General features: G+C 37.2%; 4 protein-coding genes and 1 long non-coding RNA gene across 5 annotated transcripts in view; 3 read left to right on the forward strand and 2 right to left on the reverse strand.

The window, feature by feature from the left end:
• The first annotated feature begins 788 nt into the window (after window positions 1–788).
• On the forward strand, window positions 789–1640 carry LOC113469136 (double-strand-break repair protein rad21 homolog). Its single transcript, XM_026826616.1, has 3 exons — window positions 789–977; window positions 1159–1388; window positions 1571–1640. The coding sequence occupies exons 1-3, from the start codon at window positions 834–836 to the stop codon at window positions 1638–1640; spliced, it is 444 nt and encodes a 147-aa protein (XP_026682417.1). The 5' UTR covers window positions 789–833.
• Window positions 1640–3649, forward strand: LOC113469137. The gene is made up of 3 exons (XM_026826617.1): window positions 1640–1720; window positions 2570–2702; window positions 3396–3649. Exons 1-3 carry the CDS (start codon window positions 1640–1642, stop codon window positions 3557–3559), a joined length of 378 nt encoding a protein of 125 aa, XP_026682418.1. The 3' UTR covers window positions 3560–3649.
• Window positions 3650–6156: 2507 nt separating this feature from the next.
• Window positions 6157–7150, reverse strand: LOC113469141. Its single transcript, XR_003392653.1, has 2 exons — window positions 6950–7150; window positions 6157–6297 (listed from the first exon to the last, which is right to left on the reverse strand). It is a non-coding gene; the product is annotated as an uncharacterized LOC113469141 (long non-coding RNA).
• Window positions 7151–8699: 1549 nt separating this feature from the next.
• LOC103513418 lies at window positions 8700–19841 on the reverse strand. The gene is made up of 4 exons (XM_008478243.3): window positions 18538–19841; window positions 12012–12437; window positions 10665–11714; window positions 8700–10372 (listed from the first exon to the last, which is right to left on the reverse strand). Exons 1-4 carry the CDS (start codon window positions 19768–19770, stop codon window positions 8840–8842), a joined length of 4242 nt encoding a protein of 1413 aa, XP_008476465.2. The 5' UTR covers window positions 19771–19841; the 3' UTR covers window positions 8700–8839.
• A 30-nt stretch (window positions 19842–19871) lies between these two features.
• The window catches only part of LOC103513423 (delta and Notch-like epidermal growth factor-related receptor), a 56712-nt gene continuing 53215 nt past the window's right edge, over window positions 19872–23368 (forward strand). Inside the window, exons 1-2 of the mRNA XM_026826618.1 lie at window positions 19872–19980; window positions 20648–21284. Of these exons, the coding sequence (XP_026682419.1) occupies window positions 19967–19980; window positions 20648–21284 (651 nt within the window). The 5' untranslated portion in view covers window positions 19872–19966. The remainder of the gene's footprint in view (window positions 19981–20647; window positions 21285–23368) is intronic.

Consider the following 23368-nt stretch of genomic DNA (forward strand, 5'->3'; position numbering starts at 1 on the left):
TTGGGTTCGTCCAGAGTGATGTGATGGTGTTGCTGTGCTTTTAAACTGATTTTTTTTTTTTTACCTTTAACCTGAGTTTTTAACTTGACCCTACCATGCACAGAGTCCCAGATCTGGAACAAATTATTTTGTCAAATTTTTTAGGTCCAGGATGCACAGAGTGTTAGATCTGACACATTGAAAATTGGCCAAAAGAGGGTGAAAAATTACTTTTTTTTTCTAAAAAAAGTCTTTGATTTCCTTTTTGTACTTGTCAAGCTCTATAACATACTAAAATTTGAGGGCCTCTTTAAATAAATGAAACTAAAAAAAACGTGATATAGTAGGTAAGTTTGATGATGTATTAAATAAATTAAATGGTTCATTATTTTGTGTGTTCTCTCCCTTCCAGGTTTCACAAAGACCAAGCGAAAGCGAAAGCTAATCGTTGACGAAGTGAAGAACATCTCGGGCGAGGAAATGAAAGCGCAGCTGAGTGACACGTCGGACATTGTTATCACTCTGGACTTGGCCAGGTTAAAATGGCCTTACGAACATCTGGTCATTTGCTGCTGGGAGTGGTGCGAATTTACTCACGTAAAGCTAAATATTTGCTTGCTGACTGTAATGAAGCATTTGTCAAAATCATACTAGTCAATTGCTGTAGTAAAGGGACTCTTTAGTTCTATATTAGCAGCATAATGGTTTGAAAATGATTGGTCAAAACTTGAACCACAGCTCAATTTTTTCCTTCCAAGTACTTGAATTTTTTACTCTAGATCTATTTATATTTGAAATATTTGCTTTTCTGTTTCAGGTTTCCCTATTAAATTTGTTGACAATCTTGCATAAAAATGTTTTATGCACAATTTGTGTTAGCCAAAAAAGGGCCCCTGGCCCGAATTTGGCTTGCTGCTCACTGGGATAAGAAGTTAACCAAAGCCCATGTCTTTGAGACCAACATTGAAAAATCTGTAGATGGAATTCTGCAACCCAAAGTAAGTTGCGTGTGTTCACTTGAAGAATAACCCAAAAAGAAATCCTATTTTCATCTTTATTCTTAAACATCTAATTTGTGGTATCTTCAAAATCCACAGTTCCAAATCAGAAAAAGATGTATCAAATGAGTACCCAGTAAATTTTCAATTCATAATTTATTTATTGTCATTTTTCTTCCAGGTTAAAATGGCCTTACGAACATCTGGTCATTTGCTGCTGGGAGTGGTGCGAATTTACTCACGTAAAGCTAAATATTTGCTTGCTGACTGTAATGAAGCATTTGTCAAAATCAAAATGGCATTCAGGCCAGGCATGGTGGATTTGCCGGAGGACAACAGAGAAGCTGCAGTAAATGCTATTACACTTCCTGAAGTGTTTCATGATTTTGAAACAACTATGCCAGAAATCAAGTTAGTAATTTATGTTTGCTGATATCTTGATTTTTATTTGTACAAATGATCCTAAATTGCATTGATGGTAAATAGGGGAAGGAAAGGTTCAATTAAATGAAATTACTTAATGGAACTACGTGGGTGTATAACTGATACTCTTTACTATACATTTTTTTAACTGCTTTGTGTTTTCTCCACAGTGATGTTGACATGGAAGCTCAGTTCAGTTTGAACCAGTCAAGAGCTTGGCCCCGCCCACCAAACGTCTGATGCATTGGAAGGAGAGTGGAGGTGTGGAGAAACTGTTCGCTCTGCCCGGCCGACCTATACCGGCGCGGGCACTGTTCAAGGTGAGTGGCCTAGAAGTTTTAATGACATTTTGATTTGCCAACAATCACACTTAACTACAACACTACAATGTTTTCGTGGACTTACAGTTGGCACATACCTATTTTGTTTTGGACTTTTCGGGTCTGAATTCCAGACTCGCCTTCAGCAGATTGTCAAACCTATATCGTCCACGAACTTGTCAATTAAAACCAGCCTAGTTAGCTTGGAGGGTAGCATGCCTGCCTTGTAAGTGCTAGGTCATGACTTTGATTTCCACCTGAGATGAACTTTATCCCAAATATGTACCTACCTACAAAAACAATGAGGTTTGCTCTCGGAACAAACTTTGGCTTTCTCCCATCATATACCCCGTCTTTTGGGATGATAATTAATAAGTTCATCAAAGATTTTCATCAGGTTAAACTCCAACTTAACCCTACCATGCACAAAATCACTGATTTTGCCCTCAAATTTTAGTATGTTATAGAGCTTGACAAGTACAAAAAGGAAATCAAAGACTTTTTTTTAGAAAAAAAAAGTAATTTTTCACCCTCTTTTGGCCAATTTTCAATGTGTCAGATCTAGCACTCTGTGCATCCTGGACCTAAAAAATTTGGCAAAATAATTTGTTCCAGATCTGGGACTCTGTGCATGGTAGGGTCAAGTTAAAAACTCAGGTTAAAGGTAAAAAAAAAAAAATCAGTTTAAAAGCACAGCAACACCAACCAACCTAGATGTCACATCACTCTGGACGAACCCAATGGAAGCAGCTTGCTTTCTTGACTTGAATAGGTCGGATGAAATTAATGAAAGATGCTAACTAACACAACAACATCACATTAAACTTGATACACGTTTTTGACTTTCAGGATGCGAACTTGTTGTTTGAAGATGGACCTTTGGGCAGAGTGTGTGATCCACCTCAGTTTATGTCAAGCTCTACCAGTATGATGAATCAGATGGAAATAGACGGTGATGCATTTAGTGGGAACTTGAATGCAGGTAAATATCCTTGTCCCTTCTGTGTCTTTTTACACTGGTAATACTACCACTGGTTGTTACTCGTTTATAGTATTCACTCTATTGTCCTCACTACGCTGAGTGCCCCCCAAACTCCTAGCACAGAGCCAGAAAATTTTCGAGCCTGCTGGGAATTGAACCCAGCACCTCCCTCCAGTTAGCAAGTCTAGTGAGACAGGTACTAACTTTTGCATGGAGGTTTTTTGAAAATTAAAATACCATTTCAATTTTTAGTAGTCTTCTTCTTCCTCTTCCTAGCGTTTCCCTACTTAAATGGTCTTCCAGGCAGCCCTATTGTGTACCTCATGTCCTGTTGATTTTTTCTCACTCAGGTCTTAATTTACTTTTTAATGCTCTTCTTCTTTTTCTTCGTCTTTTCCCGTATATAGACGGGGTCGGCGTTTTTCGTCAGCCTCTCAATCAGCCCTAACTAGGGTGATTGCTAGGAGAAAAAAGTAAAAAGTAGGACGCCCTACTTTTCTCACTCAGGTCTTAATTTACTTTTTAATGCTCTTCTTCTTTTTCTTTGTCTTTTCTTGTATATAGACAGGGTCGGCGTTTTTCGTCAGCCTCTCAATCAGCCCTAACTAGGGTGATTGCTAGGAGAAAAAAGTAAAAAGTAGGACGCCCTACTTTTTAATAGTAACATACATATTGTTTGTATTGTGCTTTCAGATGCTCCCCATATGTTTGGTCTGAAGCTGTTCGATGACACTCCAATAGGTGGCGTAGACATGAATGAGCCCCCCGCCCCACCCTCAGTGCCTCCCCCTGCTCCAGAGAGTGATGATGATGACCACTTCGGTGGTCCAGCCAGTCCCATGGGCCATCCAAGGTAAATGATCTTACTTAGTCTTACCTGTAAGTGCTAGGTCGCGGGTTCGATTCCCAGTCTGGATGGACTTTTATCCTAAACCAGTGCTTCTCAAAGTTGTCACCACCAGGGCACACTTTTCTGGACTCCAATCTTTCCGTAACTTGGTTAAACTAAATTTTGTTTATTCCTTTAAGAGTTTCAAAGAATTAAAATGGGCTTACGAAGAGGGAAAATGAGGAACCTATTTATTCCATTCTACAACTTATATTCCAAACTGTATTTACAACCTGAGCTTTCTCACTGGGAATAAAACTAGAGAAAATGAGGAACCTATTTATTCCATTCTACAACTTATCTTCCAAACTGTATTTACAACCTGAGCTTTCTCACTGGGAATAAAACTAGGTGGCTTTGAATGCCATTTTGAGGCACAGGGCCCCAGTCCTCAGGAAAATTTATTTTTCGAAATTTAATTGAAAAGTTCTCGATAAGTGAATTTGATGAATATATTTTTAAAATACCAATCAAACATTAGAAAAAACACTCACATGCTTAAAAACCAATGGGATTACATGAATTTTACAATTTGATTTTCAAATATTTGTGACAAAAATTTCAGATCTCGCACAATCCACAGTATTGTATACTCCGTGAAAACTCTAGTGCCACAGAGGTAATAGGAACACCCAGTGGCGTCGCTACAATAGAAAGACCCTTTGAATTTTGTGATTAGATGGGTCAGTATGTCAGTAAAAGAATAGAATATACCTTGTTTATCCTGCTGCGATAGGACTGAAAAGTCCCTTTACCCCCGCAGTCTAACCAAGGTCTTATAAGTATAAGTAGACGCCTTCTGTAAACCCGGTAATTAGGTTCGGTAAACTGTAGACCTAGCCCTAAGAGATTCCTGAAGATCCAAAAGTCTTCCTTTTCTCTTCGATTTCGGGACGAGACCTTAGCAGTTCTCTCTATCAAACCTCTTGAAAAAAAGAAGACGTTTTTTGACCATTATTGCCTGACTTAATTGGGTTTCGGATAAAAGGTTCGAGAGGTATCGCATAACTAACAAACGGCCTGCCAAAATCACAAAGTTGAAAATCTCCTGAATATTACCTACCTAGGTACAATATTGAAATTAGTGGAGATGCCAAAATCACAAAGTTGGAAATCTCCTGAATATTACCTACCTAAGTAGGTACAATATTGAAATTAGTGGAGATGCCAAAATCACAAAGTTTAAAATCTTCTCAGTAATAAACTTCTCAGCAAGATCTTTTTTAAACGTTTTGGACCCTAGACTTTTTCAAATGTTTACCTAGGTAGGTACCTTAAAATATAAACATTGTAACTTTCAACTTTCAAGATTTTTCACTATTTCCTAACAAACTGCTCGTCATCTCTTTAGACTTTCAAAGCTTTCTCTTCCTCAACTCTGCCTCTTTTTATCCCTTTTTCTTTAGCATCATCTTCTTGCTTGTCTTTTGTTAAAACTCCCTTCAGCCAGAGCTTACCAATTCAAATTATTTCAGTATTAATATACTCAAGACAAGACGGGGCTTACCAATCCAAATATTTCAGGGTTGAGTTACTTTAAGCCGAGACTTCATTACGTAGTTGATATTTTTCTTTCAATCTACAGCCGATCATTACATCAATGCTTTCCCCTGAAAAATTAACATGACTGTACTCAACCAAATAAGGTAGTCTAGGACAAGCTGTATCTCGAGGTATGGCGATATAAGACGGCTGTAGTTCTATTCTCCCATTTAGGGTAGGATGGGACAAGGTTAGTTTCAGGGTAGTTGGGTACAGAGGTAGCTTGATATTCTTTGTCTTCTCAGTGGTCTTTAACTTCTATCTTCAGCTGGCATTGTTTAAATGTTCTTCTAGGCTGGCTTTGTTTAAATGTTTTTCTAGGACAAAGTCTACTAATTGTAGTGATATTTTAATTAATCAGTTACGTTCATCATACTCTCAGAGAGCGGAAACGCCTGTTTTGAACAATGCGACCTGAAGATTATTGTATGTTTTTTTTAACGAACAACTTACAACAACAATCCTGTTAACTTACAACTTCAATTTGAATTTAACTGTGGAAAATTCGTATAATAGTACCCAGTACAGATCTACCAATTAAGAAGGTCGAATTATTTCGTCATTAACTACCTACCCATTATTATTGTTTTTTTTTTTTTTTTTTTAAGACCACATCATTATTTTTATTTGTTAAGAGTCAACACTTTCTAACGAATTAAACTTCCTGGAGTAGATCTCTTTCAAGCTCATATTTCAAAACACCTACTTACTACTATCATAGATTAATGAATAGTGACAGAGATTTTATGAAATAAACCACTTTTGTTGGAATTGGAGGCAAATTTATTGACCAATTTTTCTTGTGCATAGAGGCTACTGGGTTGCAGATTGGACTGGAATAAGAAACATAGATCATGAGCATGACATAACCAGGTACAAGAATCTGATTTGAATGACTAATCAGAGAGTTTCATATAAAATAAATTTCCAATGGAACAGGATTTCTTTTTGGGTTATTCTTCAAGTGAACACACGCAACTTACTTTGGGTTGCAGAATTCCATCTACAGATTTTTCAATGTTGGTCTCAAAGACATGGGCTTTGGTTAACTTCTTATCCCAGTGAGCAGCAAGCCAAATTCGGGCCAGGGGCCCTTTTTTGGCTAACACAAATTGTGCATAAAACATTTTTATGCAAGATTGTCAACAAATTTAATAGGGAAACCTGAAACAGAAAAGCAAATATTTCAAATATAAATAGATCTAGAGTAAAAAATTCAAGTACTTGGAAGGAAAAAATTGAGCTGTGGTTCAAGTTTTGACCAATCATTTTCAAACCATTATGCTGCTAATATAGAACTAAAGAGTCCCTTTACTACAGCAATTGACTAGTACCATTCTTGCTAGATTCTCATATAATGTGGAGGACAAAATTCCACATCTCAGCTGGTATTGAACCAACACCCTCCTGTTGATCACTAGACTACCGAGGCAGGCATAGTGCAGAACACATTAGACACTTTCCAACAAATTAAACTTCCTGGAGTAGATCTCTTTCAAGCTCATGTTTCAAAACACCTACTTACTACTATCATAGATTAAGGAACAGTGACAGAGATTTTATGAAATAAACCACTTTTGTCGGAATTGGAGGCAAATTTCTTGACCAATTTTTCTTGTGCTTAGAGGCTACTGGGTTGCAGATTGGACTGGAATAAGAAACACAGATCATGAGCATGACATAACCAGGTACAAGAATCTGATTTGAATGACTAATCAGAGAGTTTCATATAAAATAAATTTCCAATGGAACTATGGAACCTCCATCAGATTCTGATTCTGACCAATACGTTATTGATAAAGGCTTGTTTACTTACGTGGTGGCCTTAGTGAAATTCCATTGATACTCTTGAGTTTCCCTGGTAAAAAATATTCAACTGAACAAGTAGAACCTTAATTTCTTTTTAAATATCCAGAATAACGTTAGATTTAATCAAATTCGAACACAAAATCCATCATTAATTGAATATTTTTGAAGCAATCGTCAAAAGTCAAAATAATCAACAACGGAAAACCTCGAAAATAGAAATCAAGATGGCGTCTGTGATCTCGCGGCATCTTTTTTCACACGGAGGTAGAAATTCTATGGCTTTGATGATCACTAGACTACCGAGGCAGGCATAGTGCAGAACACATTAAACACTTTCTAACAAATTAAACTTCCTGGAGTAGATCTCTTTCAAGCTCATATTTCAAAACACCTACTTACTACTATCATAGATTAAGGAACAGTGACAGAGATTTTATGAAATAGACCACTTTTGTCGGATATGGAGGCAAATTTCTTGACCAATTTTTCTTGTGCATAGAGGCTACTGGGTTGCAGATTGGACTAGAATAAGAAACATAGATCATGAGCATGACATAACCAGGTACAAGAATCTGATTTGAATGACTAATCAGAGTTTCATATAAAATAAATTTCCAATGGAACTATGGAACCTCCATCAGATTCTGATTCTGACCAATACGTTATTGATAAAGGCTTGTTTACTTACGTGGTGGCCTTAGTGAAATTCCATTGATACTCTTGAGTTTCCCTGGTAAAAAATATTCAACTGAACAAGTAGAACCTTAATTTCTTTTTAAATATCCAGAATAACGTTAGATTTAATCAAATTCGAACACAAAATCCATCATTAATTGAATATTTTTGAAGCAATCGTCAAAAGTCAAAATAATCAACAACGGAAAACCTCGAAAATAGAAATTCCTTTTATGGTCTAGGTGTGCAATAAGAAAGGATTTTGCGAAAATCTAAACCGATCCTGAGATATGATCAATTTTTGATCGCTAAAATCTCCATAAGAAATACACAGAGTGCAGAGACTGCGGAAGAGAAATGTTCCGCTCTCAACTAACATTTTGAGTTTCGTTTATGTTTTTAGTTTGATAACTATGCAGCTAATAGGGAGCGCGCAGCGCGACCGTATTTATTATTTTCTACAAGTTCGGCCATGCCTTTTCTACAAGTTTGGCCATGCCTCGGGATGAACTAGCGGGATTCCGGAGCGAAGCGACGGAATTCAGCTAGTCAAATAATATACCCATAAGTAACTACCTATACTAAAACTAAATGAACACCAAACACCCTCTTAAGAAGAGGAAGAAAGAAACAACCAAAACTTCCAAAATAAATAATCTATAACTATATACATTTAACTTATTTACACCTATAGATAATATCTACCTACACTATGTTATGGTAGAAGAATTTCGTTCACAGAAAAACGTATAATAAGGAAGTTATGAAAGATTAGTAAGATATCAAGTCTTGTGGGTAAATAATTTAAAATAATAAAAATGACTAGCATGAAGTATTTTGTACGTAACGTAAATCAACAACCTCCATAGCTAAGTGGTCATTACTCTAGTCTAGCACAAAAGAGGTTTGGGTTCGATATTTGGCAGGACCAAAAGCATTCCAGGCCCGTGATTTGATCATTTGCTGTCGTTCACTCAGTTTCGTGAGGATAATGAATAGCGGTATGTATTGGTCAGTGGTCATTACTCTAGTCCAGCACAAAAGAGGTTTGGGTTCGATATTTGGCGGGACCAAAAGCATTCCAGGCCCGTGATTTGATCATTTGCTGTCGTTCACTCAGTTTCGTGAGGATAATGAATAGCGGTATGTATTGGTCCATGTGGGCTTGTGGGCATATTAAGAAATTACTCTTTACCTTGAATAACTTTGGAATACAAATTATTTAGCCTTCCGTATTGATGGTTTCCCGCGCATGATGTGTTTTCACGTGTTTATTGTGGTTTGACTTGGTGGTGGATGTTTTACCACAGATATGACAAGAGAATGGCCTCTCACCATTGTGAACCCTAACATGTGCAGTCAAATAATAGCTACGATGGAATGTCTTGCCACATATTGTACAGGAGTACTTCTTCTTTAACTCGTGTTCACGGACGTGACGAATACAATTGAATTTCCTAATAAACTTGCGACCGCAGTAGTTACATGTGAAGGGGCGAATATTCCGATGTGATCTCAAGTGCGCTTGATATTCACTAGAACTGTAGAAGCCACGGTTACAAGACTTACATTTGAATGGCATGTGCATCCGGGAGACATGCGTCCACTGATGCAGGCCAAGGTTCCACTTTGTATAGAAAGACTTTTTGCATACAGTACAAGAGAATGGTTTGGCGTTGTCATGGATTCTCATGTGAGATTTCAGAGTAGATTTGAGGACAACTATTTTGCAGATATCACAGTTCACATTCTCATCTGTTTTCTTTCTATCAACAGGTAAGTAACGAGGATCATGATTCTTCCGAATATGTCGGGTGAGGCTTGATGTATGAGTAAACTTTTCTGTACAATAAGTACATTGCTTTGGTACAGTGGCATGTGTCTCTTGATGCCACAAAAGTTTTCCTCGTGACTGGAATATTTCACCACAATGACAGTAGAAGTCTTTGATTTTCTTTTTCTTTAAGTGGATGACTTTCTTGTGTTGAGCCAGATTGGAATATCGTTTGAAATGGCGGTCACACATGTTGCAAGGGAAGGGAGCGTTACCTGTGTGAGTGTTCTTGTGATCCGAAAGTTTCTGGGCAGTGACAAATGATTTATCACAGACATCACATTTGTATGGTTTGATCTTCAAGTGAGTACGCATATGAAGTGTGAGACTTGGTTTACTGGGGAAAGTTTTACTACACACAGGACATGGCAGAGGATGAACGTTTTTAATGTGTTCTTGATAATCCTTCAACTTGTCAAATACTTCAGAGCATGTGTCACACCGGCGTTGTTTATTCTTTATTGAAGTAAGGCTAGGAGGAAGAAATTCTTGAATCTGAGTCCCAAAGGAATTCGAGTTTTCAAACTTAATAGGACAAACAGCTTGAGATACAAACGAGGTGCTTGGTTCTGATATCACAGTTGACGTTGAAGCTTGTGTTTTGCTCAATAGTTTGATAGTTTCAGGTTCATTAAATAATTCAGGATGTTCAGCTTTCATGTGATATTTTCTCAACTTCCATCCAGTAAAGGTTTTCTTACAGTAAATACAGGCATGCTTTTTCTTTTTAGCAATATCCAAGCTAGATATTATGGGGAGGATAGAAACAGATTCTTCCATTTTTATATTATCTGGCAGTGAATTAATAGGCTCGATCTTTTCTATTTTAGTTCGAAAAGAGTTGCTATTAGAGATGTTATCCATAACTTCATGATCCATTTCATCCCATTGCCTGTGATATTGGGGTGCACCATTGTCTTCCTGCAAACATAAAAGCAAGTTTCCAACATTATTACTAAACATACAAGATCGAAATTTCCATACTCTCTAATCTAAGTAAATGCTAAAATAATTGAGTTAAAAAAGGAAACATCAAAAACATTGAAGTTGAGCCTGAAATATTTTATTAAAGATCGCATGGGAGTTGAAAGTTGTCCTTCGAAAAGAATAAAATCTACAACAGATTGCTCTCAATATTGTTGACTTGGTATAAGAGCCAACATAGTGGAACAACCTAACTCAAAATATGCTCGAGTAGAAACCAAAATCTTACCTGGTAACCCCATACAGAACTTTCCAGACTCTCTTGTCCTGACAGCTCTCCTCTAGGTGGCATCATTTCATCTGTTTGCATGTTGATAGAAGTAGACCCAGAGTCATCTGGTTCAAATGAAGTTTGGTGATCCAAGTTGAGGAGCGTTTTGGGCGAAGCACAAGATATTCGGTCATCTTCTATGACTTGAGGTAGAATGTTGATGCCTCTGAGTAACCAATGCGGTGTATCAACACTATCATATTCTCCATTATGTAAGTTGGATAAGCGGTCTAGTTTAGTGTTGGCTACCAGAAAGTTGTAGTCTTGTATTGGTGACTCTAGACTTGGTGAGTTCAGATTCGTGGGTAAATACTTGCTGGGAGTAATATCTACTGTTGGAGGTCTGTCCAACTGAGGCAGGTTAGACACGGAAGGTAGATCTATTCCAAGAAAGTTCCCTGCACTGTTCTTTGGTGGTTCAGGGTTAGTGGCACTTGTTTTAGAACTCCCTGGTTGACAGTATAGAATTCCATGCTTTGTATCATAGGGAGGAGGAGGCTCAGTTTTAACTGGATGTTGAATAACACTACTCTGAGCTTGCTGACTTGAACTAGAAGTGTTCATTTGGGCACCATCAGGTTGTTCCCGAGTTTTAGCATTTTTGATCTTCAGTATTTTCACCGTTTTTCTTTGCTTGCCTCTTTGTGCAGCATTATAATCAAGGAAATTTGAGGTAGATGTTGGTATTGTGTCTTCTACTTTAGGAACCTTGTTGACTGTAATGGGTTTGCTTACTACACCTGGTTCAGTTTTTATTTCTGATAAGAGGACACCAACATCGGGTGTGCTACTTGTACTTGGCATGGGCGTCTTATAATCATAGATATTAGTAGAAGATTGCATTTTACTGCATTCCTCTGAAGTTTCATTTTTAATTGTGGGAATATGTAACTTATGTACGGATAGCTTTACATTGCCAAATGCTTTCATTTCATACATCACCTCTTGGATTTCATATGATATGTTTCCTTCAACTGGAACAGAGTATGAGTTAGGTTTCATGCGGGACTGAACTTACGCCCTCGGCCCTATTTACCAGGCAAGTGATGTAGGGATCAAATGGTTGCCGCGTATAGGTATGAGAGTATGGGCAGAATAGACAATCTTACTTGGGGAAAAAATCCTATAGCTGAAGAGAAAAGAGATCATGGCCAACTGAAGGATCCGAAAGACGCACCAAATTCATTAATCCCGTGTTTGACGTAGAAAGCAGCATAACACAGGTATGTATAGTTAGGTACCTATGTAACTTTGTAGGTAGGTATGTACTTTCGAAAATTAGGAAAGCCACCTAATAGCGGATACTCTCGCTTGCCGACTAGGTTTCAGGTTCATGACTACCTTGTTGCTACATGGTTTGTTTTCCTGTTTATGTTTCTTTGATTTTGGTTCTTCTGACTCTATAATGATACTGTCTATTTTCCGTTTGCTTTCTGAATCCATTTGGCTGGACACTCCATGAGTATTATGGTGAGTGTTGTGTTGTCGAACTTGTGAAATACTGATTTCATTTTTGTTTTCAATCTGTTTTGTTCTTGGTTCTCCCAACTCCATTACAGCACTGTCATTCAAAATTTTCCTTTTGTTTTCCAAATCCATTTGAACAGGCACTTCACGGGTATTGTGATGAGTTTTATGAATTACTGGTGAAATACTAATTTCATTTTTATGTTTTGTTCTTGATTCTTCCGAGTTCATCACAATACTGCCAATGATACTTTTTGGATTCATTTCCGAAAGTCTTTGATTAGATGCTTCATGATCCCATGAAAAAGATTATCAACATCACAGTCTGCTGAAGAGTCAATATTGGATTTATCATCTTCAAAATATTCAGGTTCTTCTTTCATTTTATTTTCTGTTTCTTCAGATTGACTATTATAATGAAGATCTAATTCACAAACAGGATTTTCATCAAAATACTCATATTGTTCATTGCTGTCCATGTCATCTTTAACTTCATACAGTTTGTCATGATATTGCTCTTCAACAAGGCAAAGGTCATTTGTGTTAGCATCACTGTTAATAATAGCAACTGTTGATACTTGAGTGCTTGCATTGCAATATTCCTGTGAATTGGAGCCTCCTTGAACTGGTGTGTTCTTCAGAGGAATTTCCGAGTCCAGGGATTTATTAGACTGCATAGAGTTGGTGAGGTTATTGAACTGTTGAAGAGGACTATTGGTGCAAAATCCATTATTGGAGCCTCCTTGAACTGGTGTGTTCTTCAGGGGAATTTCCGAGTCCAGGGATTTATTAGACTGCATAGAGTTGGTGAGGTTATTGAACTGTTGAAGAGGACTATTGGTGCAAAATCCATTATTTGAAGTAATGGATGTTGATATAGAACTAGAATGTGGAACAACCCCTGTTGTCTGATGATTAGGTTGTTGAGGTACTTCAAAGCTCTGAATGCTTTGGAAGTGATCATTTTGCTGAACATTGGGGACATTTTGAACAGGCTGGGGAAGTTGAGAATAAATGATTGCAGGGCCTCCCTGAGTATTGATATTCTGAGTGTTAGATGTGAGGATATGAGGCTGAGCTGGTCTGGCAGGGATTTGTAACTGGGGTGAGCCATAGTGTGGAGGCCCCAATATTTGTTGAGGAACTTTGATGATGGTGCCAGGGTGAGATACACTATTTCGGACTTTTGCCAAATGATCTAGACTATCTAGAGGATAGAATCATGATTGACTGTTTACTGTCTTCTGGTTTAGTCCAACTTAAAATAGGAGACTACAAAATATTTTCAAAATGTGAAAGCCAGCTGTTCCGAGAACGAACCTTATCTCTTCAGGATATACATTGGATCACCCTCCCCCCCTAGGTGAAATCCTGGATACAGACATTACGATGTTCCATGAACAGCCCGTCAGAACCAATTAAAACTTATAAGGGGACATGTGCTTCCAAACACATCTGATAACATTGTTTGCCGAAGTTGTATGGTATTGTAGGAGTTATTGGAAAAGTTTTTGTTTCAAGTACACTGGTGCAGAAACCATTACAGTTCCGCATTATTGTTCTCCAATATATTGGATAGCTTATGGTTATACTGACATCTCCACCAATAAGTATGTATATATATTTCACTTAAAATTCCCAAGCTAATGGATTGATATTGAAAGAAATAGGTATTAGGTATTGTTATTTACTATAGGTACCTAACAAAATTGATTTTTTAAGACCTACCCTTGGTGGTAAAACTTCCATTATGAAATTAATATTAATAAGGAACACTTGACTTTCATTAGTATTTCATAATTGATTTCTTTGTGAAATTTTGTTTATTTTTGCTCGTTGTTCCTTTTCCCTTCTTCAAATAGAATAGATAGAAAACGTTGTATGATTGATAGCAAAATGGAAAATGAATTTCTTCCCTTGAAGATTGAAAACAATCGAATTCTTCATGCACTCAAACTTCCTGACGTAGCTACCTATGTATGTATTGGGGTACCTTTTTTATATAAAACAATCTAGGTGGTACGTTATTGGAGTAGGTACCTACTGCATAAGTTATACAAAAGCTTCAAGCTCCATAATATATTATTTGTACAAGGATTAGCTACTACCTAATAGGTAGATTGGTACGTTGGTAGGTACTTTCCTACCAACGTAGTTCCTTTAATCGAGTAGTGAAAATTGGCAGCATTACCAGTGTAAAAAGATTATTGAAAATATGGAAATTGATTGCAAAAAGGATTCACTTTCAGTATTAATGTTGTGGTATCTACGAAAATTGCGAAAAGGCTCTGCTTCGCAAATATTCACGATCATTTTATTACTGCACAATCTTCTTTCATCGAATTCTTCTACTCTCGCCTCGCACCTATGTGGAGATTTCCCACCACAGATTTCTACGTAGGTATTTTGAAACCGCAGCTTTTTCTCTGACGTGTTTTATGCACCATTGATTTATTTTTACTTTCTATTAGGTATTTTGCTTTAATTTACCTGTGGCGGGATTTCTCCGTATTTTGTTCTCGATACCATAATCTTGTACGATGAAAATTGAAAATCCCCTAGTCACCAAAATCCCTTTTAAATTTTCCTCCCTCAGAATGCACGTCCCACTTCCCGAGTGACATAATGCTGTGTCTAACACAGGGGGTTTGTGGGGATATGCAATATTTGATAGAGGATCTGGCACATATTATTAGTGGAGATGTTAGTACTACCGATCCAATATTGTCAATACTAGTATTGGTGGAGATGCCTAAATTACCATTGGCGCTGACACAAATTAGGTATACACTTTTACAAACTAACAAAAGTGAAGGAGGTAGTTGTCGTTTTCCATATAATCCAATGGTTATGGGACCTTCAGAAAGTTACCTAGTCTTCAATCAAGGCATTATCTTTTGTTTCAGATCCCCATGGAAGATCCCAGTGGTACTGAAATCCCGTTCCCCGGGACTCAGAACGGGACCGGGGACCCAGACCCGGACCCACGGGACGAAGACCTGGCCCGCATAGAGATTCTTACCCTCCTCGTTATTCTCATCATCACCCTCATCGGAAACCTAATGGTCTTGGCGGCCCTCTACTCTCGCCGCCATTACCGCAAGCAAATCAAAATGTCGCGCATGTACTACTTCATCCTGCACCTCAGCATTGCCGATCTGGTGACCGGTGTGTTCAACGTACTACCCCAGCTGTGGTGGGACATCAACTATCGCTTTCCTGGCCAGTCCAACTGGACATGCAAGCTGGTGAAATTCGTCCAACCTTCGGGCTCGTTTCTGAGCAGCTATATACTGATGGCGATCGCTATCGACCGCTACCGAGCGATTTGTCATCCGCTCACCTATCATACGTGGATATGGCCAACTGAAGGATCCGAAAGACGCACCAAATTCATTAATCCCGTGTTTGACGTAGAAAGAAGAAGAAGAAGAAGAAGAAGAAGAAGAAGAAGGAGAAAAAAACAGAAGAAAAAGAAGAAGGAGGAGAAAAATCAGAAGAAAAAGAAGAAGGAGGAGAAAAAACAGAAGAAAAAGAAGAAGGAGGAGAAAAAACAGAAGAAAAAGAAGAAGGAGGAGGAAGAGGAGAAGAAGAAGAAGAAAGAGAAAAACTTGGTATTACTTTTCTCCTCTCAAAATGAAAAGTTAGTGAAAGATGTTTCTGGAGCTGAATTACGTAGAAAGCAGCATAACAGGTATGTAGTTAGGTACCTATGTAACTTTGTAGGTAGGTATGTACTTTCGAAAATTAGGAAAGCCACCTAATAGCGGATACTCTCGCTTGCCGAGGTTTTGTACGCTATTGGGAAGTGTCCACTATTCGAAGGTGGCAAATAAAATGAAAACAGCCCAGTGAAAATGCGATTAAAAAGTCAAATCACACGGACCAAAAAAAAGCAAGCAACGTACGTAGTAAATACATCAGTGGTGGAGCGTTGTATGGGCGGAGATCAATCACATCGAATTTAGCACGGGTTCGATTCTGGTGGATTGGGGTGAAATTTTTAGACCTGCCCTACATTTTTTTTTAATTCCTTTTTTCCGAAATGTTTTTTTTTTTTAATTTTTATTAATTATTTTATATTTTAGGTACTTTTACCTAATAGGAAGAGTAGTAGGTACCAGATTCGGAAAATGTTTAGCCTTTTTGAATGCTCACATAGAAATGGAATTGCACACGGTCACCGCTCCAGACACATACCACGCTCGATGTTGCTTAATATTCTGGCATTATTAGTCAAAACTTGATCACTCGATGTACATTCTTTCCACAAGTTTTTACGGTAATTTTTTTATTTATTTATTTAATAAATAGGATATTTTGAAGTCCTACTGTATGTCATACAGTGTATGATAATAATATCTAAGTACCTACCTATCTACCTACAACTACCTACCTATTTGATTTTTCTTTTATTTTACTTTCTATTTCAAGAGGTTTCATGGAGGGAACCGTAACTGCTACGGTCTTATCATCCCGAAAAGAGAAGGAAGACAGGGTAGAAGAAAGCTAGCCATTCCGAGAACAAAAAACAAACATTATCCGTGCGAGATAAAATCCGCCCCAGGCGGGAATCGAATCCGCGGCCTAGCGCTTACAAGGCACACACTCTACAAACCAAGCTAACTAGGCTGGCATATAAAAGGATAAATTGAAGTTCTCTATGATACCTATAAATACCATTTGAATCTCCTTTCAAAATGGGATTTTCACACCAGAAGCAGGAGCAATAAAGGAGCATGCTCTCTCACACTCTTTTTGTTTTCAATCTGTTTTGTTCTTGGTTCTCCCAACTCCATTACAGCACTGTCATTCAAAATTTTCCTTTTGTTTTCCAAATCCATTTGAACAGGCACTTCACGGGTATTGTGATGAGTTTTATGAATTACTGGTGAGCGTAGAAAGCAGCATAACAGGTATGTAACTATGTAGGTACAGGTAGGTATGTACTTTCAAAAATTAGGAAAGCCACCTAATAGCGGATACTCTCGCTTGCCGAGGTTTTGTACGCTATTGGGAAGTGTCTACTATTCCAAGGTGGCAAATAAAATGAAAACAGCCCAGTGAAAATGCGATTAAAAAATCAAATCACACGGACCAAAAAAGCAAGCAACGTACGTAGAAACGTTGACGCAAGGTCGAAAAAAGAGAAACAGGCACACAATGAAATCCAAGTACCTATCTACCTAATTTAAAAATAACGTTCTAAAGTAGGTAATTCAAAGATTTCTTGAAATGAACCTTCAATTTCTTCATTTAATTTACTTACAAATAATTTACATGTTAAACAAAAAATTGTGGAAAAAGAGAGAAAATTCAAGGGTAGGTACCAAATGTAGGTCAGTACCCTAGGCACCTGTTATCAGTGGGTAAACTAGGACTGATGTACCTATTATAATAAATTTCATAGGTATGTACATATTATTTTCAGTAAGTATATAAATAAACACCAATAGAGTCCCACTAACGGGAAATAAATAAAGGAATATTACTAACACAAAATTCAAAAAGATATTTCAAATGGGTTTGTCTCAATATCGATTCAAAACTTCAGAAAAAAAAGGTTCACACAACGCTTCTATTTTTTTTTTTTTTTTATATATATGGGAAGGGGGGCATTGACCTGAGTGACAAATGACGTCATATGCTTCAACCATCAGAAAGGGTCTGAAATGGTATCGACGAGTGGCGTTTGAGATTTTGCGGGGGATGTCTGTTGTGAATAGCTGGATCGTGTATCGAAGGCCACAAATAAAAAAAAACCAAATGAAAAATTTCCGGGGAATGATGGTTTCGGACTTTTTTGCACAATGTCCACCAGAAAGAAGACCCTCAAGTTCTCAATCAAACAGACAGCACCATCTCTTCTTCTTCTTCTTCTTAGGGTGCCGTTGATCCGTTCCGGATGTTGGCGATCATCATTGCAATTTTCACTTTGTTGGTAGCGATGCTTAGGTTTCAGGTTCATGACTACCTTGTTGCTACATGGTTTGTTTTCCTGTTTATGTTTCTTAGATTTTGGTTCTTCTGACTCTATAATGATACTGTCTATTTTCCGTTTGCTTTCTGAATCCATTTGGCTGGACACTCCATGAGTATTATGGTGAGTGTTGTGTTGTCGAACTTGTGAAATACTGATTTCACTTTTGTTTTCAATCTGTTTTGTTCTTGGTTCTCCCAACTCCATTACAGCATTGTCATTCAAAATTTTCCTTTTGTTTTCCAAATCCATTTGAACAGGCACTTCACGGGTATTGTGATGAGTTTTATGAATTACTGGTGAAATACTAATTTCATTTTTATGTTTTGTTCTTGATTCTTCCGAGTTCATCACAATACTGCCAATGATACTTTTTGGATTCATTTCCGAAAGTCTTTGATTAGATGCTTCATGATCATTATGATGAGTGCTTTGTCGAACATGGGAAATACTGACTTCCTTATTTTCTATTTGGTTTGCTCTTGATTCTTCTAATTCTATATCAATTCTATCATGGAAAACTTTACGTTTGCTTTCTAACTCCATTGGACAGGACACTTCACGAGTATCATGATGAGCATTGTGTCTATCTGGTGAAATGCTGACTTTATTACTATTCTCAATCTGTTTTCCTCTGGATTTTTCAGATGCTACAATAATTCTTTCATTGAAGACTTTCTGTTTGCTCCCTAGATCCATATGGCTAGGCCCTGCATGGGTATTATGGTGAGTCTTGTGTTTAATTTGCAAAATTGTGACTTTATTTTCAAAACGTTTTGTTTTAGGTTCTTCTAACTCCATTACTGTACTCTTTTTAGAAATTTTCTGTTTGCTCTCCAAGTTCATTGGGCTTGACACTTCACGTGTATTGTGATTAGTGTTGTACCTAACTTGAGAAATACTCACTTCAGTTCCAATCTGTTTAGACTTTTGTTCTTCGGTCTCTACCACATTATTAGGATTTTTCTGTTTGTTTTCCAATACCATTGGCACTGCTTTATGAGAACTACGAAGAGTGTTCTTTTTAAATTTTGAAATATGGGCCTCATTTTCATTTTCCATTTGTACGATTGTTGGTCCTTCTGACTCTTTCACAACACTGTCATTGAAAACTTTTTGTTCATCTTCTAAATTTCTTGGACTGCAAACTACATTGATATTATGGTGGGTGTTATGTGTAACCTGTGAAATACTGTCTTTGTTTTTATCCTCAAACCATTTTTTTGCTTTTGATTCTCTCATAATACCATTGTTGGTAATATGCTGTTTGCTCATGGGGTTTCCTTTGTGGAGTGTTTGTTGATCATTATTACAAGTATTTTGTGTAACAAAAGGAATAATGATTCTGTTTTTATTTTGAACATAACTTATATGTCTCTTGATTCCATTGTTTAGGTTCGATTTGGACAAGTCAATTTCTTTAATTTGCTCTCTGTCATTGGCACTATCCAAAGTAACATCATTTTCATCAATATCAATTTTAGCTTCAATTAATATCCCATCATTATCTCCCAGGTTTTCTAATCCATCATCAAAGTCATTAGATGAGTAGTCATCATAGTCAATTTGATCAGTAATTGTGTTCATGTTGTCAAGATTGACAATGGCAGATTCCATTTCATTACACGTAGATAAATTTAAATTATCCTCAGAGCAATGATGTTCAATTTCTTTGCTATGCTCACCATGAAAAATCTCACACTCTTGGAATTCTGCGTGCCAAAGTTTGAACTTTGGAATTCAGTCTTTGTCTGTGGATATCAGAAAGCAGAACGAATGCTAGTGAAATATTGTGGGTGAAAATTAAATTCCTATGAGAACGTTCAGGTGAGTCGATTTATTTTACAAATTATTATTATTTTTTTAAAAAAATTAATTCAGGAACACAATTAAATAGGTAATTAGGTAAATATTATTGTTGAAATAATTCATGCATCCTTTAGATACCTACCTACCCTAGTATGTGTACGAAATATCTGGAATGTTTTTAATAACTACCTAATTGAGGAATCCTAACGCCTAGTAATAATGTAAACTGGTTCAATTTTGAACTCATATATCTATCTGTTTCATTTATTTTGTGGCTTTTGGTACCCTTTTGTATAATAAATAGGTATAATACTTAATTTCAAGGGACCTATTTTTATAAATGTCTGCATTATTGAGAGTCTGTATTAGGTATTAAATACCATTTATTTAATAAAATACCGAGGTACACCCTTATCCCTTATGTACATAAATATCTCTTTAAGACTGCTAGAGAAAATAAGACTTTTCAGTCTTACTTGGACAATACCAGCTACATAGGTAGGTAGTAGGTATACTAGATACCTACTTACCTCGATGGTGAATGTGCTAATTTTACAGTCCAAAAAAAAATTATTGGTACCTACCTAGTCGTAGGTGATTGTATGTAGTATGCGTTGCACATTGCATACTTAAAAAGATTCCGGGCGATCATACAATTTTTCAACACTCTTGCCATTGTTCCCAGAATGTTCACTTGGAGTGATGGCAAAACGTCCGCCGGATGTCTACTGTTGCTCCTGGCGTTACAACGAACCACCCTGATTTCCGCTGCAGCTCTCTCCACGACAGCCTCTTCCACCCAACCGTCTGCAACACAACCTCTTACCTGGAGTACACATGAGACCACATCCTCTACAGTGGAAACCACAGATCAACCGACGACAACGAAATCAGCTAGAACATCAGGAACATTGACAACTTTACGACCGACCCGGCACACAACCAGACCGGTGATAAGTCAGATGACAACGCAAAGAATACGGAACCCAACGCCCACCGCCTTGGTCACCAAACTATCAACACTCTCACAGAAAACCACTCCTAAGAGTCCTAAGACAACAACTCCAATGACAAAACAAACCGAATCTTCCACAAAGAGCTCAAAACAGAGTGCGCCGTCAAAAGAGACAATGACAGCCACGAAAACCTCAACCCAAGTGACAAATACACCCGAGACTACTACCGCGATTAACAATATGGTCACTGAATCCGAGTATTATAAGGAAAAGGTTGAATCCCTGGGCTGCAAAATACTACCTCTGCCACCGAAAGCTGCGATATGGAAGGGCAATCAAACCCACGAGCTGAATCTCCCCAATCAGGTAAGATCACTCAGAAACTCAGAATTGTTTTAATTAAATCGATGGATTTTTTCTCACTCAATGCTAAGAATTTGTAGCTGAATGCATGTATACTATAGTGTTTTATTTAGACTGCCGAATTGTCAAAGTAGGATTGCAATTATTGCATTCACCACTTTATCTATACGTATCTATAGGTCGATACTCTACATAATTACAAAAATCTGTAATATACTCGGTACATATACGTTCAATTTAAAGTGTTTTATTTAGACTGCCGAATTGTCAAAGTAGGATTGCAATTATTATTGCTTGCACCACTTTATCTATACGTATCTATAGGTCGATACTCTACATAATTACAAAAATCTGTAATATACTCGGTACATATACGTTCAATTTACGGTACGGTACATATACGGTACGGTACAAAAATGTAAATACTCGCACATATACGTAGGTAAAAATTGAGGTTAAAGACCTTATAGAAATATAGATATACATAAAGCTAGGCACATAAACTTTATTCAGAGAGAAATGAGAAACATATTCAAAACCACCAATAGGTACCTAGTTCTGAAAGCTATGCAAACCTAAATAAACAAAAAGTCAACTTTGAAGACTGGAATACGTATGATGTGGATTGTTTCAATAGGTACCCTTTCCTCTCAAACCTCTGAACAAAAAGAACAATTTTCATCCTTCACGTCTCACAAACTCACAAGTTGAAATGAAAATTGTACGTTTCTTGATTGAACGCTAGGGACAATCTTCAAAACGTCATCGCTTTTTGAAGGAAATGAAAAAAAGATATGGTAAAGGGAAGAGAGAGAGAAAAACGAAAGAGTGGTTTTGAAGAGAACAGAAGTGGATGGGATATTAAAATCTAGCTGTGGCGTAGCTACCAAGTACTCATCCACTCATCCTTTCCTCTCAGGTATCATTTCCATCTCCTCCATCTAAAAACTTGTCATAATGAAAACCTACAAAAAAGAATACCTCATCTTACTCGACGAAAAGCTACCGACTTTTATTCGACAAATTTTTATTTTTCTCGCAAAAAAGAAAAAGAAAAATAGGAGGAGAAGAAAAAAAGACGAAAAAGATATTAATCAAGAGAACAAGGCAGACGAAGAGAGGAGGTAGAGAAAAAAATAAGGCAAAGCTGGCACAAAGGAAAGAGGAAGGAGAGGCGGGATGGATAGAAGTTATTAAGGTAGGAAAGAAAAGTCCACACCTGGAAGCAGAGACATCGAGTGTTTTAACACCACTTTGGATTTTTTGGTGATCACAGATTTTTGGGTGACCTTTAGTAGAGCTTGATAGTAGGCCTCGAGCCCTTAGGAAAAACTATTTCACCCTTTGCTTGTGCAGGTATTTTGTACCTACATGATTTTAACTAATTTGTCTCAATTTAAAGTCAACTCTTTCTCTCCCAACCAATAACTTGATCACCTACTGAAAATGCCAAAATGGAGGCTGGTGACTTTGTCACTTTCTCTCTTCTTTCATTCCTAACTATCACTGTCTACCTAAAAGAGCTGTTGGATTAGGTACCTAGGTACACTTGAGTACTTCATATTTAGTACTTACCCATGTTTGAGGTCTTTTTACTATTGGTAAGAAATGACTTGTACCGACAATAAATCTGATAAGCGAGGGAACGACAAAATCCAAAACAAACGATTAAAATAATGAAATTTTCAAAGATAGAAAACAAGTTCCTGTCCAATTCAACGATTAAAAATATTAAATAGAACCTTCTATTGGCAAATACGAAGAAGAGAAACGATTTTTTTTTTTTTCGTAAAACCCACCGAGTAAAAAAACTCTTCAATAGATCGATGGTTGCAAACTGCTGAGTATGAAGATGGGATTTTCCACCATCCTGATTAGGTATAGTTAGTTATTTAATGAATTTAATTATACCAGGTATCTAGTTACTTATAAGCCTACATAAATCAATTTATACATGGCTGAGAAATACGGGGAAAAGTGTTGGAATAATTTAGCATCCTAACAATGAACGTAGATTTAGCTATACATAATAACATGTAGTTAGGTACTATTTCAGCAAAAATTGTATGTGCTTGATACCTGAATAC

Source organism: Diaphorina citri, unplaced genomic scaffold (genome assembly GCF_000475195.1).
Source record: "Diaphorina citri unplaced genomic scaffold, Diaci psyllid genome assembly version 1.1 scaffold968, whole genome shotgun sequence".
Classification (NCBI taxonomy): domain Eukaryota; kingdom Metazoa; phylum Arthropoda; class Insecta; order Hemiptera; family Psyllidae; genus Diaphorina; species Diaphorina citri.